The sequence below is a fragment of the Furipterus horrens genome, unplaced genomic scaffold, assembly GCF_987537825.1.
Source record: "Furipterus horrens unplaced genomic scaffold, mFurHor1.1.pri manual_scaffold_5, whole genome shotgun sequence".
In the NCBI taxonomy this organism is placed as follows: domain Eukaryota; kingdom Metazoa; phylum Chordata; class Mammalia; order Chiroptera; family Furipteridae; genus Furipterus; species Furipterus horrens.
The window spans coordinates 69,658,563-69,678,972 of record NW_028327175.1 but is presented as its reverse complement, the minus strand read 5'-3'; the positions used below and the strand labels follow the sequence as shown (position 1 = coordinate 69,678,972).

Sequence of the window (20,410 nt, the reverse complement as noted above, 5' to 3'; positions counted from 1 at the left end):
GAGAAGTAAGAAGTACAGCCACCAGATAACTAAGTGAATATTGGTGCTGTTCATCAGGTTTTTGCATATAGGTACAGAATTGGGCTTTCCTCAAAGCAAGTAAAATAATTATAAGATAAAAACCTGCTCACTCTCCCCTATGTACATGCACCCCTTCTAATAACTCCTTCAAGCTTAAGAACAGGCATACCTCTTAGACTAAAGTGAGGATTTACTGATTAATTTATTTAATCATTTATGTAAAAAAATGTTTACCAAGTTCCTACTGTGTGCAAATCACATTTTAGATACATTGGATACATTGATGAACGATATGAGATTCCTGCCCTCAATTTGCTTACCTTCTAATTCAGACTGTTCACTCAGCATGTGCTTAATTAAGCATACCAGTAGCTTCATAGTGTATTCTGTAGTTCAAACAGTTACTTTATCCATCCTAGAGAGGCAGTAGTTCTTTCCCTGCCCGTGTTGCTCCTTGTAGATTCTTCTCCAAGGAAAACAGAACTTTCTCTCACCTTCTTGCTTTACCAACCCCACGACCTACTCAAATCCAGAAAAACTTAAGAGAGGTGGTTGCTTACAAAAATGCAGTTCTGATGGAATACTGTTTCAGAAAATTCTGTTTCTGAAGTTGCTTATCTGTACATAATTCATTTGCTAATTCATGCCATTTCCGGAAGGCGGCTGCAAGTATTTTTCTGGTTTGAGTAACCCATAGGAAGATAATTTCATACTTCCATAGTTTTCACATGCTTTGGTGAGCAAGATAGTTCTCCTTGTATTTCTGCACACAAAATTATAGCAGCTAGTGCTCCTCTTACATATCTAGTAAGAGTTATAGCTGGGGACCTTTCAGATTGTATGGTAGCATCATTACAAATAAATATTCTGTCTTAGAGGAAGGTTTTTAATTTTTAAAAAACTTCATGGTTTAAAGATAAGACTATGATTATCTTAAAACTATATCTACCTAAAAATTGCAATTATATCTTTTTGGTATCATTTGTTCCAGAAAAAAAGTTGTTTTATGTTGGAAAAGACAGAAAACAAAATCGTTTGGTAATTGTTTCAGAAGAAGAAAAAAGGAAAGTCCTGAGAGAATGCCATGAGAACGACACTGGAGCCCATCATGGTATATCCAGAACCCTTACTCTAGTGGAATCCAATTACTATTGGACTTCTGTGACCAATGATGTCAAACAGTGGGTATGGCTATTATTTAGAATATTTTGAGTACTACCTTTGTAATAGATATCTGAAATTTATTATTGCTCCAGATTTACTCTGGGTAGCAGTTCTCATTAAGTACTTTTTGTGTGGGTAGTTTCTGTACAGAAATATTTAAAGGGAATTTTATTTGCCTTCAGAATTCTTCTTTAGAGAAGTGTCCCTTTCCTGTGATGAGTTGTATGGAGTTGGCTTATTTGTCTCTGAGACCTGAAAATTGAGAGCTTCTTCACGCCCCCAGGGATGGAGAGGATGACACCCAAGGGACTGCACTCGGCAGCTCAGCTCTCTGTAACTACACCACAAAAGGAGAATATTGAGTTATGCCTTAAGAGCTATGGATATCATTTTGATTACCATGAGAAAAAGAGAAAGAAGGAAGGTTGAGAGGCTCATGAACATTCAAAAAATGCAAAAAAGATAATTGGTCTGAAGGCTATACTCTACCATAAACAGCGCCATGCTGAGATAAAATCAAATAAAAAAGACTACCAATATGCATGAAAGAGAGACACCAAAGAAAAGAATGATGAAAGGACTCCACAAGAAGCAATACATGCTTGTCTACTGACAGAGAAGGGCAGTCTTGAGCTAAAATACTTTGCAATATGAGTAAACCAAAACAAAAAGAGAAAGTGGGGAAATGGGAAGTTCCTCTCCCCAAAATTTGTGCCCAGTGAGAAACAGAGACACTAAAAGTTACTTGAACAGTAACAAGAAGGAAAAAAGCATGGAAGAGGATGGTTACTAAAGTCTGCGTTGTTGGATATGGCTCTGCTTGGAAACCAACTGTCTATGAAAGATTCATTAGGCCTATGGGCTTATGTTACAAGAAGGCCTAGGTAACAAACACATCCTGAACTAAAAGCCACCTTATGCCTGCCATCACTTGGTGTGGACACAGCTGGCATTACTGCCTGAGCTCTGCCTTCTGTCCCCACCCCGGAAACTCCGATCCTGGAAAAATTGTCTTCCGTGAAACTAGTCCCTGGTGCCAAAAAGGTTGTAGACTACTCGTGTAAAGAAGGATCCCTCATCCCCACTTTATACATTTTTGGGTGTTATTACCAAAGGTACTGCCATCGAGGTGAATGTGAGCAAGTTTGGCTTTGTGACACAAGGAGGCGAGGTTATTTGGGGAAAATACGTCCCAAGTCCCAACAAGCCTGAAAATGACGGATGTGTAAATACGCCCTTCCTGGTTTCACGGCAGTGTCATATGAGTAACTGCTTTTAACTGTCAAAGACGGTGCACCAGTCAGGAAAACGCCTTTACTTTGGTATTTCTGCGTACTGTCACACAGCTTACATGTCTGCAGTCATCAAGAGAACTATTTATTCCATTTTAAAGAATATTAAAATGGTCCAGTTTTACAACAAAATTATTTTAAATCACTAAAGTATAATTTGAATTAGAACAAAGCATTATTTAAACATTCTGTTTACATAAAAAATTTTAGAACCAAATTTTCATCATTGCACACTTTTCTATAGGCAGAATATAAATGGGGTTGAAATTCCTTTAACTAAATCATTACCTCTCTGATGGCAGTCATCCAGTCTTGATGTGAATTCTTGAGAGGGAAATATGTTCATAATAAGTAAGTCAGGCCCTGTGTGTGTGCTCCCATCTTTTGTGCCTATTTCATCTTTCTGTAGGAAATGTCAAATATGGTAGAAAGCCAAAACCAACCAAATGCAAAATCAGTATTAGGACCTTCAACATTTATTTTCTTAAAAAATTTTTTTTTCTAATCCTCACTTGAGGACATGTTTAGAGGGGTAGGGAGGGAGAGAATTATCAATGTGAGAGAAACTGATTGGTTGTCTCTTGCATGCACATGGACTGGGGACTGAACTTCCAACTCTGGCATGTGCCTTGACTGGGAATCAAACCTGTGACCTTTCAGTTTATAGGATGACACTCCAACTAACTGAGCCACACTGACCAGGGCCAGGCTTCAGCTTCTTATACAGTAGTCCCTCTCTGTATCATGGTTCACTTATCTCGGACTCACTGTATCACGGGATTTTAAAAAATATTATATTTAATTATCACGGATTTTTTGCTCTATTGCAGGGTTTTGCAGTACTGTATACGTATGTTGTTAAAGTTACATAGGTTTAAGAGTGTAGAATATGTTTAAGAACATAAGTAGTGTTTATAAAAGCATGGAAAAGGTTAATAAGGGAGTGGGAAAGGTTAATAAGGGACTGGGAACGGTTTATAAATGTGTGGGAAGGGTTTATAAAGCCTTAAAATACATATAAATACTAAAATAAATGTAAGGTTCCTACCTTGTGGACTTTCACCTATTGCGGGGGTGGGGGGGGGGGTGGGGGTCTAGAACATAATACCTGTGATAAGTGAGGGAATACTGTAATCAAAAATTCACTTCTCTAAGGAGGACATACAGAGGGCTCATAGGCATATGAAAGGATGCTCAACATCACTAGCCATCAGGGAGATGCAAATTAAAACCACAATGAGATATCACCTCACACCCATCAGAATGGCCATAGTTAATAAATCAACAAACAGCAAGTGTTGACAAGGATGTGAAGAAAAGGGAACCGTAGTGCACTGTTGGTGGGAATACAGCCACTGGTGCAGCTACTGTGGAAAACAGTATGGAATTTCCTCAAAACACTAAAAATGGAACTGCCTTTTGAACCAGCGATTCCACTGCCGAGATTATACCCAAAGAAATCTGAAACACCAATTCAAAAGAATCCATGCCTCTCCTATGTTCATAGCAGCGCTATTCACAATAGCCAAGTGCTGGAAACAGCCGAAGTGCCGATTAGTGGATGAGTGGATCAAAAAACTGTAGTATATTTACACAATGGAATACTACACAACAGAAAGAAAGAAGGAACTCCTACCTTTGGTGAAAGCATGGATGGAACTGAAGGATATTATGCTGAGTGAAATAAGCCAGGTGGCGAAAGACAAATACCTTATGATCTCACCTATAAGAGAAACCTAATGAACAAACAAATGAGCAAAATAGAACCAGAGGCATGGAAACAAGGAACAGACTGACAGTGACCAAAGAGAAGAGAGGAGAGAGGTATGGGGAAGGGGGGAAGAAGAGGAAGGATCTAGTCAAGGAACAGGGGAAAAGGTCCCATAAACATGGACAACAGGGTGGGGATTGACTGTGGGAGTAGGGGGTTGGGCGGGGCAGGGGAGAGCAATGTGGGGCGTTGGGGGAGGGGATTGGGACAGCTGTAAAAGAATAACAATAAAAGAAAGGGAAAAGAAAAAGAAAATTCACCCACAAATTCTGGTTCTCTTGCTGGTAGATCAGCTGATTTCTACTCTTTCTAGAATACTGTACTCAATTTGCAAATGGTAGGAATTCCCTGATATGTATGTGAGAACCCTTTAATAATTGTAGTCGTCGTCGTCGTCGGCAGCCGTCCGTCTCGAGAGACGATGGTGTAGCTTCTTCAGAGTCTATCTGCACCGCCAAGAATGGCTGTGCAGTCCGACTCGGGAGTGACATGGTATCTGTCTCCTCCCGTGTTGAATCGACATCTTGCGATGACGCTGAAGCTACAGAGCCTGGGCAGGGTAATATGGAGGGTCTGCTGTTGCCCATGCAGCAGACCCCCCCTCTCTTCGCAGCTGAAGGGTCCAAGGGAAAGACGGAGTCGATACAGCTTGGGTTCAGGTGCGCCGCAGGAGTTGCCGGTGTTGACTACAACGTCAAACCGCCTTAGGGACTCCGGCTCCGGATTTTCTGTCGGGGTTTACTCCCTTAGCCTTTCCCCTGAAGAGGTATGCCGCAAGGCAGCGGAGGTTTTTTGGAGTCAGAGTTTTCCTTCTCTGATGTACCCTGACTGGAAGATCGAACCAGCGACACTTAGCTCGCAGGCCGACGCTCAATCCACTGAGCTAAACCAGCCAGGGCAAATAATTGTAGTAGTGCATCAAAAAGACCGTGACTTCAGACATAAAGAATTAAACCAACATTTAACGAAGTATCATTTATGAGTTATCAGTTTATGAATCTAAGCAGGTATTCCAAAGACCTTAATATTTGTATTTGCCTTAAGAACCTGCCGCAATTCCTTTACAAACATTTGATGAAATCTTTATCAAATCTTTATAATTTGAGAATGGATATGATTTTTGAAAACTACCAGAGGTTATTTGTATATTTTAGAAATAAAAAACTTTGATCAAAAGTAAATATAATGCAGTAATATCATTTTAAAATTTTGTTCGGAGTTGGTTTGAACATAGTTTCCAAAGTGGAATTTCAGAAATATGTTGAGCAATGATACCATCTATAAGTTGATCAATTGGTCTCTTCTCAACTCATTCACATCAAAGCTCCATGACAGCACAGGCTTTGTTTTTGTCCATTCTTTTTTCCCAGGGCCTATTGGAATTTCTGGCTTCTATAGATATTGTTTGAATAAAATTGTATGTTAATAAATATTTGTTGAAGTAGATGAATGAATGAATGACTTATTAATGTGATAATTTGCAAAATCTTTTGCCTGTAGAAATTATTATATATGTACATACTGATTTAAAGTTATAGCAAACTTGCCCTGACCAGTGTAGCTCACTTGGTTGGGCATCATCCTGCAAAGCAAAAAGTCACTGGTTCGATTTTTGGTCAGGGCACTTGCCTAGGTTATGGGCCCAGTTCCTGGCTGGAGATATGCAAGAGGCAACCAGTCGATGTTTCTCTTGCACATCAATGTTTCTCTCCCTCTGTCCCTCCCTTTCCTTCTCTATAAAAATAAATAAATGAAATTATAAAATAAAATTATGGCAAACTTGTTTTAAGATCTTTCATTTCATAAATATTTATTGAATATAAATCAGAATTATGTTCCATGTGAATAAGACTTCTTAAGATGGTCACTTAATAGTAGTAGCAACTAATATTTGCTTATCCTGAATAGGAGCTTTTATTCTATTCTACAATAGTCCAAAAGTATCTTCTTAAAACCACAAAGTACCTATTAACTATTAAAGTTCAGATTTATAAGACTGCTTTTATTATGTTGAATATATTAACATTTGCATGTCTTTTCTTTTCTGTGTGCCTGTTTTGTAGGTATATGCTTGTCATCATTGTCAAGTGGCAAAAAATACTGTTATTCTAGCACCTAAACAGCACTTTCTCAAGGTGGAAAATCCATGGAGTATAGTTACTGTTGATCTGATGGGCCCATTTCATACAAGCAACAGAAATCATGTATATACTCTAATTATGACAGATTTATTCACAAAATGGGTTGTGATTTTGCCTCTACGTGATGTTTCAGCATCAGAAATTTCTAAAGCTATTATCAATATATTTTCCTTATATGGACCTCCTCAGAAAATAATAATGGACCAAAGAGATGAGTTCATTCATCAGGTAAGACAAACTACTTAGGTCTAGGAGCGTATTTTGTTCATCTTTCACTACCCAGCACACCGTAAACTATAGGATGCTTAGTTTAGTAAATTGCTGCAGTTGTAGAGGTTGAATATTGTATAATACAGAGGTAGTTGAACTGGAAATTAAGAGACCAGGATTTTAGTATTTATGGTTTCACGTAGTAATTGTAAACCTGTCTTTAGGTATCCTCAAACTGAAATGAGACGGTTAGACCAAATAACCTTTGTTTGCTTCTAGTGTAAAAATTCTGATTGATATGTACAGGGAGAATTGACTAAATGAGAGAACACATCATGTTCATGAATGAGAATATTCAGTATCAAAGTGTTATCTATTTTTCCCAAAATAATTTATGTAATTAATGAATTTCTAATCAGCATTAAAAGAGGGGAGCTTTTCCCCTTACCCTGGCCTTTTTCCAGATTAAAGTTAAGGTGAAAGAATAAACAGGCAAGAATATGCAAAAAATTTTTTTAAAGGAATATAATAACTACTACACTTAAGGCAAAATTAAAAATTTGTATAATTGACAAAAGGTGGTATAAGAAAAAAAATCAGAGAAAGACAGACTGTCTATGATTTTAGAAACACACATACAAAACAGACAACTAACTTTTTAAATCTCTACAGATGGAGGTAACTTTCTAAGTTTAGGATCAGTGTCATAAATTTCAGTGCCAAACATCACCAAATTTGGCTACATAAAAATAGAAATTTAGGTGTTGTAAAATAACCAAAACATAAAGGCAAATAAATAGGCCGACAAAAATAAAGCAAATCCATGCAGGAAAGGTGTACTGTCTATATTATAAATGATTTAAAATTAATAATTTAGTCAATAGCAAAACAATTCACAAGAGGGAGTAAAAATACGAAACGTGGAAAGTGTTGAAACTTAATAGTTATGAGTAATGCAAATTAAGACTATTTTTTGCTTATCTAATTAGTAAAAATAATAATCATACCAAATACTATAGGTAGAATGATATAGCTTTACATTACTGATAGCACTGAAACTTGAAGCTAACTTATTTGTAAAGTAGTTTGCTGGAGGCCTGTTAAGAGCCATAGATAGCCTGGCTGCTGTGGTTCAGTGGATCGAGCGTTGGCCTGCGAGCCAAGTATCGCTGGTTCGATTCCCAGTCAGGGCACATGACTACGTTGTATGTCAGGTCCCCAGTTGGGGATGCAAGTGAGAGGCAACCACACAGTGATGTTTCTCTCCCTTTCTTTCTCCTTTCCCCTCCCTCTAAAAATAAATAAGTAAACAAAAAACAACAAATAAATAATTAAAAAAAAAAAAAAGAGCCATAGATATATTTTTGTCTTTGGTTAACAATTCTGTTTCTAATAATTTGTTATAAGACAATAATCTGAAGTATGGAAATGGCTCTTACTATTATTTCATTCATTCATACATGTGTTCATTCATTTATTATAAATACCACAGTGTTATTCATTTTAGCAAAAGATGGGAAACAACCTAAATATCCATAAAAGAAAGGGACATGTTTTAGAAAAATATGTCTAGTCACATAATGAAATATTTTGTAGCCATTAAAAATGATGTTTACAAAGAAAGAAAAGGAAATGACGTGAACAATGTTTATAACGTTAAGCTGAGTAAAGAATTTTATTACATATTAATATAGACATAATTATATAAAAATTAGTTATGAAAGACCAAAATAAAAACCCATAAGGTTAACCGTGGAATTTTTAAAGAAGGATGAGAGCAGACATTTTTTCTTAATTTTTTGTTGTATTATGTTGCTTTTATAATTTTTGTATTATGTTGCTTTTATAATTTTTAGTGATTAAAATATACATACTCATCTTGCTTTTGTGATATAAATTACTAGTGTTCAGCAGTAATTAGTTCTCCTAGTCTTTCAAACAGAGATGGCTCCTTCTGGTGTCTTGCAAATAGCCAAGCCCAAGTAACTAGATCTGGCCAAAGAAATTGAGTGGATAGATGTGTGCCACTTTCAGCCTAGGGTAGTGAAATGCCCTATTCTTCAGTCTCCCAGCCTTATTCTTTTCTCTGAAGAACTGACAGAATATTTCAGATAACTATACTATAAGGTGGTGAAATATCTCTTATCCAGAATTGCTGAGGCACCTAGTGGAGTATAGTTCCTTTGGAGAGACATTCTGACCTACAGCTGACTTTTAATGGGCAAGCAGTAAAACTGTTGGGTTAAGCCACCAAGACTTGAATGTGTCTAGTAACTGCAGCATAATCCTGCCTCCCTTGAGTGGAATGGCAGTGGTCTGCAAAATAGGGTGTGTAAGACATCTGTTTTGTGGGATGACAATATTATAACTTCTGTTTATATTTCTTTTTTATCTAATAAGAAAGAAATAAAGCTTTACTAATAATGTGGAAATATTGATAATAGCATCCTGAATCAATAAGGCAAATGCTATGTGTCACATACGGTACACAAAGGGATCCTAGGGGAAAAGTGAGAATCCACAATATGTGGGAATCTATAGTGGTTCCCTGACTCCTCTTTTACTCAGCAGTAATTGAATTCCTGGCTCTTGTCTAGTTTTCACTGAAGTACTCCTCACAGGATAGCCAGGTGGCTTAAACTTCTTGCAATAAAATATAATATTAATAAGTAACCTATCAACCACAAGAAAATGATTGCGCTCACACTTGTACCTGCTCTTTCACTGACACGTTAATGAAATGAAAATAAATGTGAACTAATCCAATGTGATAGGAAATTGGCCACCAAAATTCAAAATTACAAAGAACACTATTTGAAAGGTTGATTCACTTCAGCCTTTATTAATGAGCAGCCTAACCCTAAGTGCATATAGTGCTTCAAGATATTAAATAATGATGGTATAAAGCTTATATGAATCACCAGCAGTTTTTCCAGTCATGTTTAAAATCATGTGATAACCATTCCAGCACTTTGAAAATTTTACTAAATGTAACTAAATGTTTATAAGCCTCTTTCATGAAGCTTAATAATAACAAAAAGCTAAAAGTCACATGATTGGGAAAATGTGTTCTGTTTGCTGTGATTTAAATGGCTTAAATATTACACCGAAAGCATAATGGCCATCAAATAAAGTGTTTTATCACGAAATACCGACAGAAAACCCTGCTAAAGGGTTATAAGATTATAACAGTATACACAAAGTGGGAGGTTTATTATATAATTAGATGAAGATACACATTTCTAACATGGCTTAGAGTATTTGCTAAATTGTTGCAAAAAATATACAAATAATTTTTTGTAAACCTCTGAAGAATTTAAAAAATATATCTTATGGAAAACCAAAATTGTGACCACTAGTGGAATGTCTGGTTTGATGGAGAGAGAAAAAGGCTATTGCGTTAAGGATATCAAGATAGCATCTCACAAATGAATTCACTGAATCATTCCTTGGCAGTCTCTTGAAACAAAGAAGCTGAAACCTTTTGCAAAGGTCGGTCATTTAAAACTTGAATTATGACCTCAGATTGAGACTGACCCACATACACCTATTCTCTGGGATTTCTATTTAATTACTTTTGAATTAAAAAGAGAGCTTACTAGTACGTGGTATATTAGCTCGGAACTGTATTCAGCTGCAAGTAACACAGAATGCCTCTTCCCCCTAGTATATGAACTTCGGTAAAGGAAGGCTAGGCTCCCCGGTGTTGGAGGGGTAACTCTGAATGTCATTGGGAACTGATGCTTCTAGCTAACTGTTCTTGGTCCTTAATCCTGAATCCTAGGTAAGATTTTCCTGATTTTACAGATGAGGAAACTGAGTACACAGAGGTTTGGTGACTTGTTCATATAGCTGTTAATTGGATTATATGAACAAGATCTTTTTTTTTTTTTGAGAAACTGTCTACTGAATTAAAATATTACTTGAACTCAGAGCTGATGTTAAATCCTGTTCTTCCACTTCCATTGTATGTGTCTCTGGCAAGACACTTAACTTCCCAAAGCTTCAGTTTCTTATTTTTTAAATGGGGTTAACAATAAATTATATGACTGTCATAATGTATAATGACAACAATGTAAAGTATGACCACATAGTAGGGATTCAATAAATGATAATTACTGTTTTAAACAAAATATATATGTTTTTATATAGAGTGGCTATGGTGAGTGAAAAAGGCAAAATTCAAATTCTTTTGAAACCTTTTAACCAAGGGAAAAATAAAAGAAAATGTTAAAGTCAGCTTGGTTTTACATATTTTTCAGATCAATGTTGAACTGTGTGGATTGTTTGGCACAAAGCAAATTGTAATTTCTCATGCCTCTCAAACTGTTCACCAAACTGAAGGTATACCTAACACTATCAAAACATTTCTTTCCAAACACTGTGCTGACCACCCAAACAACTGGGATGATCACCTATCAGCTGTCTCATTTGCCTTCAATATAACTCATTTGGTATGTGCCTTTGTGTACTTTTAAGTTATGACTATTTCTTGCCTAGATAAATATTTTATTATAAATTGTGATTTATTTTTCTTAAAATAGGAGCCTACCAAAAATACACCATACTTTCAAATGTTTCATCGAAATCCTTATATGCCTCAGACTTCAAATGTTCTCCGTGAAGTGGATAGTGATAATACAAGTATGTTTGCCAAAATTATAGGTGCAATTAAAGAAGCTGATAAAATAATGGAGAATAAGACAACTTCAGTGGGCAAGGTGATTCTATTCAATAGAAAACTCTGTAATAGAAAATGTATAATTTATAAAGTGATTTTTAAAAATATTGAGATGTACACACACAACTGCAAATACATACACATATACATGCATATGATATACCCTTAAACCAAATTATTTTTCTGTCAAATTCTTGTCTTGATTAAACAATGTTCTTTCCAGCTGTGAAATTCTGAGAGGCAATTATGGGAAAACCATGCATTGTGGAATCAAGTAGAGCAGAATTCAGATCCCTGGTCTGATTGCTTTCCAGTTGTTTGACTTGGACTTAACCTATCTTATTTTACCTTCTTTGTAAAGTTTGAGTAGTGCTGACTTTGAAATGTTGTTTTAAGAATTAAATGGTATTTTTACCTCCCTTTTAAGTAGCATCTCAATAAATAACCATTCTGTTATATTAAACATTATTTATCTTTAAGAGACTGTAGCTCTTTCATCCCTTTTGTTTTCTCTCTCTTTTTTTTTTTTTTGCACTTGTAGATGGAGAATAGCTATATTGATGAAATAAATAAAAGCAAAATCATTGTTAAAAAGAAACCAAAGCAATTAAATCCATTTCATCTAAAAGTGGGTCATGAAGTTTTAAGACAAAGGAAAAATTGGTGGAAGGATGGTCGTTTCCAGTCCGAATGGGTTGGCCCTTGTGTTATCGACTATATTACAGAAAATGGATGTGCTATTCTGAGAGACAACACTGGGACTAGGCTTAAAAGACCTATCAAGATATCTCACCTTAAGCCCTATGTAAGAGAATCTAGTGATCAAGGTAAGTGTCTGTCACTTTTCTACATTTTTACTTTCTCTGAATGAGGAGAGAAGTTAAAGAAACAACCCCCACACTCCTGCTTTGGTTAAGTTTCCTTTTCCTTCTCACTTTTATAAAATTTGGTATAGTTTTGGATCCTAGGTAGTCTGTTTTATTAGAATGTCTTTTCTGGAACTGTCAGGCTTGTGAGAGATTTCATTTTGATGTTTAGTGTGCTTTTCACACACTTTCCCACAGTTCATGTGGGAGATACTGAACCTGTTTCACAAAAGAAGCAATTATTTATTTCATATTCACGGTATTTTATGAGCACATTTGTGTCTCATTTTAGTATGAGAAAACAGCAGCTAAGATAATTAATGCTAAAACAAACATACTGTCCAGAATTCTGTTGTGAGAGCAATATATTAGGGGACTTTTTAAAAATGCGATTAGCATTGCATCATAGTCAACTCATGGTGGATGCAGGGGAGGGCCAAAGTGGGGTGTAGGTGATAGCACCATAAACAAGGTTATACTTGCCCCCAAATACAGTTCTGAGCAATCAAGATATACTAATTTCTCTAACCCCCTTTTTTATTCTCAAAGAGTAGAGCTAAATAACATTTTGCTATGGTGTCATATTAAATCCCACTTTTATTGAGACTTATTTTGTCCTAGTGTATCTGCTCCCTAGAGTTTCTCTGGGGTGGGTAGCTGAGGAGTTCATTGGCACCTTAACTAGTTAATTTTGCCTTTACTATAAAGACAGATAAAGTATCAGCCTTATTCGAACATGAATAACAATGGAAGAAACAATTTAGTATAGTCAAACAATATAAACAACTGGCTTAAGTAACGGGCTTAAGTAAATAATAATTAGAGGTGCAGCAGATAATCTGCACTTTATAGGATGTGAAGCCCTTGGGTCTGCTCAGTAATAGCTCACCTGTGCCTCTGATTTGGGTCACAGCTCTCATGTTAGAAGTTCTTAGTACCTTTCAATCTGCCTGTGACAAACCCAGTTGCTCTAGTAGTACTCTTATCTTGGATTGTTCTAATTTTGAAAGCTCATAATACCTTCGATCTGTTTATTAGAAGATAAGCTTAATTCTGAGCTATCCTTTTTTATTTCTCCCTTCTGCAATTTAATTAGAAAACTATTATATAGGTACACGTTGTCCTTTCTTCTTTAGCATGATTTTCTTCTTAATCTTTGGCATTAAGCTCCCTTCTAATGTGTTAACCTTCCTTCATTAATACAAAATTTATATTTAAAGTGTTGCTGTTTCAGGATCTGTTTCCACATTTTGCAGTTTGCTACTGCTGAATATTTCAGAATCCAATTTTGTAGAACAGTATCTAAACAAAGGCAGTATAATTTTTGCATCATGCTTGAATTCTCTGCAGTAATATAAAGGAAATTGCAATTTTAGTTCTAGAGTACACATAAGGAATCTGAGATTGATGGGTAAACTTTTTTTGTTAACCAAGAAAGTGTTGATCTGTTCTTCCTGGATTCTGGTCCCTCAGTCCTTTTTATATATTTTTCTTACTTGTAGAAATTCAAAATAATGTGACTTCTGCAATATTTTCCTGAAAATCTTCACCTGAGAAGCTGATTTTAAAGAGTCTTGAACTGAATTTAAAGCAAGCAGAATGTCTTTGAATAAGCACCCCATTTATTTGATATAAATTTGGGTGAGCTATAGCCAAAAGAACTATGAATTTGTCTGTCTATTCTTGTCATTGTTTCTCTTACCAGCCTTGAGATCTTGTGGTTGTGTTGAGACTCACTGTCCAAAGCAGAAATGCTTCTGTTTCCAACTTCTTATCTAGAACATAGTGTAGAGAGAGCACACTATGTACTACGTCTACAATATCTCATTGTTATTTTAAGCAGTCCTAGTTGTCATTTTGGCTAGCTCAATGCTAGGCACCTTTACAAGATTAATTATTTTAAGAAGAAATTTTATGATATACCATAGTGTCTTTTTGTAACATAATGTTCCCCTTTGAAGAGAAAAATGTTATTGAACCGTTATTTTATCTGTCATAGACTTTAAGTAGTTTTGTTTTGAGTAGGAATTATTGCAATAGATTTGTGTCTGCCAACCCCCAAAAGATTTAGTGTGATTACCCTTCACAATTTGTAAGATGATTTTCATTACATTCTATTGCTGCCATAACTAATTGCCTCTTATTTAGTGGCTTAAAACAACACATTTATTATCTTTCAGTTCAGTAGCTTAAGCTCCAACAGAGGCCTCACTGGGCTAAAATCAGGTCATTATCAAGGCTCTGTTCCTGTCTGTAGGCTCTAGACAAGAATCTGTTTCTCTGCCTTTTTCATCTTCTAGAGGCTTGTGGCCCTCTGCATTTTCACCTTCTGCATTGCTTGACTTGTGGCCCTTTTCCTCTGTCTTCAAAGCCAGTAATGACAGGTAGTCCTTTTTACATCACATCACTCCAACCTCCTTTTCTTCCACATTGAAGGACCCTAGTCTTTGGGCCCACCAGATAATTCAGGATAAACTCCCTATTTTTAAATAAGCTGGTTAGTAACTTTAATTCCATCACAATTGTAATTCATCTTTGACATGTAAGGTAACATATTCACAGGTTCCACAGATTAGTACATAGAGGTCTTTAGTGGCCCATAATTCTGCCCACCACAAGGTGGTCTACATTTAGGAAATAAAACAAAACTTAGTCCCTATATTATCAAGCCCAGGATCTTGACTTTATCATTTAATATAGTTTATGATGAGAGCCTCCCTTTGGCCTCTTACTTATGTAACTCAATCATTTAGTTCTCTGGTTGTTAGTATTGGTTATTTATTATAATAACCATTATGTAGTATCTAATTATAGTTATTTTATCATGAGAAGGTGTACTAGTATGGCAACGCATTCTAATAGTTTTAGGGTTATCAGGCCATATGAGTGTATAGGAATATTCTAGTCACCTCTCTTCAGAAAAAAAAATTAAGTTTTATGAAACCTTATACTTTTCTATTTGAAGAAATAAATTAATCCAAATTACTCAAACTTCTCTGAAGCTTTAATTTTAACTTATTTTTTTCTTCTTAAGGAAATGTAAACGTTTTTTTCTTTTTTTAACAGAGCAGTCATGAGGATGTAAAGTACAGTATAGGTATATAGTCAGTAATATTCTAATAACTATGTATAGTGTCAGATTTGTACAAAATTTATCAGGATTACTTAATAAGTTATATAATATCTAATCATTGAGGTATATATCTGAAACTAATATAAGATCATATTTCAGGTGTACATCTGAAACTAATATCGGATGTCAACTATAATTGAAAAATAAAAAATAATTATAAATAAATAACTTTAGAAAGAGAAGTGTGAACACAATCCAAAAAAGCCTAAAAACTTTTCTATTTTTACATTCTTATTTCATTTGTGATTTTTTTCGAGAGAAACATCAATTTGTTGTTCTACTTCTTTATGCATTCATTGGTTGATTTTTTATGTGCCTTGATGGGGGATCAAAGCCACAACCTTGGCATATCAAGGCAACACTAACCAACTGAGACACCGGCCAGGGCAACTTTGTACCTTAATCTCATTTTTCACTCCTTAAAACTGCATAAGGAGAAGTATGTCAGAAATACTGTTAACACCTTCCTGAAATGTCTTGAAAATGCTTCTGTTTCTAAGAAACTAAAGACTTAATTATTCAGTCTGTTCAAAACTGAAATATTGCTGCCCTGGCTGGTGTGAGTCAGTGGATTGAGCGCTGGCCCGAGAACCTAAAGGTTGCTTGTTTGATTCCCAGTCAGGGCACATGCCTGGTTGTGGGCCAGGTCTCCAGTTGGGGGCATGTGAGAAGGAACTGATCAGTGTTTCTCCTTTTCTTCCTTCCCCTCTCTCTAAAAATAATTAATGCGACTGAGTAGAAGTCCTTTAAAAATGTTTTTGAAGGCAGAACTTATCTTGTTCTTTTCTATATTCCTAACTCATGATTACTGAAGATTAGTACTGTCCAAAAATATGTAATTATAGAAATAAAGCAGTATATAATTTTAAATTTTCTAGTAGTCACATTAAAACAGTACAAATAAGTGAAAATAATTTTAATAATATATTTTATATAACCCAATGTATCTAAAATATTTTTCCTCATGTACATAAGGTCTCCAGAGCCTCTTTTCTGGTGATTTTTTGTCATCTTTTTTTGAACTTAAAAGAACATTTCTGTTGGCTCCAGTAGATTTAGACCACAGTAGGAGTTGAAACATATTTGACCTTTCTGAATGAATGAGAATTTTGTTTTTTTTTTCTATACAAACAAGGCTTGTAATCTCCAGAGTAGTTTTCTACTGCATATAAAGCGATTTCTATAGAATTTGCTGAGTATAATCCTTATTACAATAAAGTACTTTAAAGTTTATCACTTATTTAAAAGGAAAAGTGTGTGTGTGTGCGTGTGTGTGTGTGTGTGATTTATATATAAAACCTCTCTTCTGATAAATAGATGAGTTTGGTCAAGTCCATTTGTGTCTAAGTCTCATATAAGTAGGAAGTACTTAGGCTCAAGGTCTGTGAATGCATTTCTAGCAAACCAAAGTGTTAACTTTTATGAGCTTTACATCTATGCATATTTTCCCTTTTGATACGTGTTTACTAGATATATTTTTCTAAATAGACCAGTTTCATCTGTGTGGAAAAAAAGTTTTTGAGATAGAAAACTTTCTCCATCAACTAAGTGAGTGGGGCATTGCTGGAGGGAAAGGAGGTTTCGGGAGGAAGATGGCAAAGGGGAAAAAAATTGGGACAAATGTGATAGCATAACCAATAAAATATACTTAAAAATACATAAAATTAAAAATACTTTTTTAGAAAAAGAAAACTTCCTTCACCGAAGATGTGTGAAAGGATCTTTGGAAATAACCTAAATTGCGAAAATGATACTTTAGAACATTGTACATTGCCTTGAACCTATGGAATTCTTTATCGTCTATTAGAAAATTTTCATCAGCAACATTTTTACCATATCTGATCTTTTTTATGTTCTCTTATAAACCACTACCTTGCCTTCTTTAGTATTAATAGACTAATACTGAACTTTGATGCTGAAGCTCTAGTAGTAGAATCTAAAAATGTTCAATTTCATTGATTTTTTTTTTCTTGCTTGCTGCTATTGGACAAAGCACTTCTCAAAGATTGCATGATTTATTTATCTTTCAGAATTGTTCCTCTTGTCCAGCAATTCATCCCATACTAATATACAAAAGTCATTTCTTACCACCTTCAAATACCCATACTTTTTTCCATCATGAGCATGTATATCTTTCCAACAGAATTTTGAATCAAATTACTACATTTCTGTTAATAAGAATTGGTGGGGTTAAACTTGAAAAACCTCTCAAAATTAAAATACCATGTACACTTTAACTAATGAAGAACTAAATGAGCAAAACTAAATGTCCATATAAATCTAAGACCACTGTGCCATCTCTTGGTAGAAAGAATAGATTTGTTTGATCTATTGCAGTTTGTAAATTGAAAGTTCTTAATGTGTTTACATCTGGAGTTAATATAGTCTCAGTAAGTTTTTCACACATTAATATGAGGATGGGTAGAGTGGGATTGTATTCCAGGTTATATTAACAATTTATCTGCTCTGAGAAACTTTCATTGATCTCTAATCTAAATGGGAAATTACCCTTTTGTTTACTATTTCTTAGACTTAAAATTTGAGGAATCTTTAAGTTATCAAAATCTTCAAGAGAATCTGTTAATGTTTTAAGAAAAAATACAGAAAGAGAAGGCAGGGGTCTAGGAGATTAATCAGCCATGGTGGAAGAGTTCCTTCTGTAATTAATTAAAATATCAGGTCTGGAGGAATCCTTTTATATACATTAACCTTATATGGGTGCTACTGCTTTGGTCTCAGTTTAATATTCAAGTATTTTTTTCAGGGAGATGATAAATTTGCTCAAAATAGAATAAAATGCTAACAACAAGAACTCCTTGTCATGATTTAAGTATAGATTTAGTAAAACCTTAGAAGTTCATGAATATTTCAGTATTAAATTAAAGTTAAGCTAAGCTTTTTATACTACTGCATTGCAGCCTATCTACTTATACAGTCTTATAACGTTTGCCTGATTCTAATAACTTTATCTTCATTTTTGCTTATAACTTCATATTGTAACAATTTGATATTATTGTCCTCATATGTGAGGTTCTATATTGAAGAATTATTCGAAGTTGCAAATGTAAGGATTGGATACTTTTACTTTTAAAAATATCTTACAAGACTTCATGAATTCACTCAGAAATGTTTTGTAGAAGCATATTAAGGCTATCACCAACATCAAAAATATAGTTTATAACTTTTATATTAACCTATACCATAATCCCCAGCCCTTTCTACCCCCTTTCCCACATCCACCAAAGACAACTCAAGGGGTCAGGAAAACTTGGCTCTTTGTAAATCCTCAGCCTTCCCTGAATTCTATAAATATGAACTCTCAATTTTATATATCATTTTATTCATTCTTTGAAATGTTTATTTATTTAGTAGATAAAAGAACCCACCAGAAGTTACTCTTGTGAGCAAATTTTTATTATTTGGGGTTTTGTTCCTCATTTAACATTGTTTAATTAAAAAATGATGTTTAATTACAATTCTAAAAGGCAAATTTACGATGTTTCTTCTTTCAGACAGTCTTTATCTTTTACAAGGTTCAGTAGTGGCAGATCATGACTATATTGGATTGCCTGAAATTCCAGTTGGAGCATACCAAGCAAATATTTTGGTAGAAGACGCAACTATTGGTGTACTCGATAATGAATTACTGACATCAAGCAAGGATGGTGAACTATTAGACTATAGAAATGCCAAAATCTCTCCATTGATGGAAGATAATAGTAGTCTTGAAAAGCAGACTTTCAGTCTGTTGGACTCCTCAAACCAAGTCCTTGAGTACTTAAGTTAGTAAATACCAAAATTCATTTACAGTGCTTGTTTAAAATGTGTATCTCCTTGAATCTTGATATTTTTCCATCAGAAAAGGTTGTATAGAAGTGTCTGGACACACTTTTTAATGACTATATTCTGAATGTTTATTTTATAACTATTTATTGATCAAAAGTTGTACCATGTCTAAATATCAGTGCATATATATAAAGGCAAAGGAAGCATATAATACAAGGGTGGATTCCCCAAAACTGAAATTTATTTCTAAAAAATTGTGTATTTATTCTTACATGTTTAAACTTAAGTTACTGTCAAAATACTCTCCATTTGGTGCAGTACACCTATCGAGATATTTTTCCCACTGCTCAAAACAATTTTTGAACTCATTGATTTTGATGCCTTTTAGTGCTTCTGCTGTTTTTGTTTATTTGTTTTTGTTTTGTTTCACCTCTTCTACATCAACAAAACATTTCCTTTAGAGGACTTTTTTCATACAGGGAAACAAACATAATGTTGCTTGGGATAAGATCAGGTGAATAGGGAGGGCAGGGGGGCTCATGCTGTTTTTGGTCAAAAACTGCTGAACACTCAGCGCCGTGTGGGCAGATGCACTCATGAATAACCCATCAGGAAATAACCCATTGAAAGAGTCTTTAGAAAAAATTCACTGAAGCTGAACACAGCCTCTCACAACACCACCAGCTGATACACTAATACACATAGGTTCCTGGAACACTCACCTAGTGGGGGAATCCTGTACTACAAGGGGTCCTCCCTCCAGAAGATAATTCCGGTTCTTTTGAGGGTCACCCCTTGTATATAGAATTCACTTTTTTGTCTAAAAGGAATAGGCAAAGAATGCTTGTTTTTTAGAAAGTGAAGTAAATTTCAGCTCAAGACTTGCAAAATTTTGTTTGGTATGGAACCATGTTTTCAGTTTTAATTTTTAAAAAATGCTTCTTATTTTAAAAAAATAAGCTTGGCTCTGACTGGTGTGGCTCAGTGGGTTGGGCATCATCCCACAAACCAAAAGGTCACCAGTTCAATTCCCAGTCAGGGTACATGCCTGAGTTGGGGGCCTGGTCAGTGGTTGGGGGCGTGAAGAAGGTAACCGATTGGTGTTTCTCCCTCTCTTTTTCCCTGCCTTCCCCTCTCTCTAAAAATAAGTAAATAAAATCTTTTTAAAAATTAATTTTGAACTACCTAGAATGGGCTTAATATTTATTCAGTCATAACAGTGAATTAAGTGAAATTTTTTCTGTGTTCCTGGACTTCTAAAAACAATGTTGTAGGAAAATACTTAGTTATTTAATGCGCTCTTACAGAATATTGGTAAGTTCACCTTCTTAGACTCAGGATCAGG

The 20,410-nt window shown here is 35.0% G+C and overlaps 1 protein-coding gene and 1 pseudogene across 2 annotated transcripts in view; both read left to right on the top strand.

Annotated features, from left to right (window-relative positions):
• Positions 1 to 20,410, top strand: part of GIN1 (gypsy retrotransposon integrase 1) — a 51,035-nt gene that overhangs the window by 8,936 nt on the left and 21,689 nt on the right. Inside the window, exons 3-8 of one of the 2 annotated variants that reach the window (XM_090276537.1) lie at positions 1,013 to 1,206; positions 6,312 to 6,617; positions 10,862 to 11,053; positions 11,144 to 11,320; positions 11,822 to 12,107; positions 18,792 to 19,425. In XM_090276537.1, the coding sequence (XP_090132663.1) occupies positions 1,013 to 1,206; positions 6,312 to 6,617; positions 10,862 to 11,053; positions 11,144 to 11,320; positions 11,822 to 12,107; positions 18,792 to 19,066 (1,430 nt within the window). In that variant the 3' untranslated portion in view covers positions 19,067 to 19,425. Of the gene's footprint in view, positions 1 to 1,012; positions 1,207 to 6,311; positions 6,618 to 10,861; positions 11,054 to 11,143; positions 11,321 to 11,821; positions 12,108 to 18,791; positions 19,426 to 20,410 lie in introns of those variants that run through there. The other variant, XM_090276538.1, reaches the window with a different exon arrangement.
• On the top strand, positions 1,471 to 2,414 carry LOC150008769 (ribosome biogenesis protein NSA2 homolog; annotated as a pseudogene).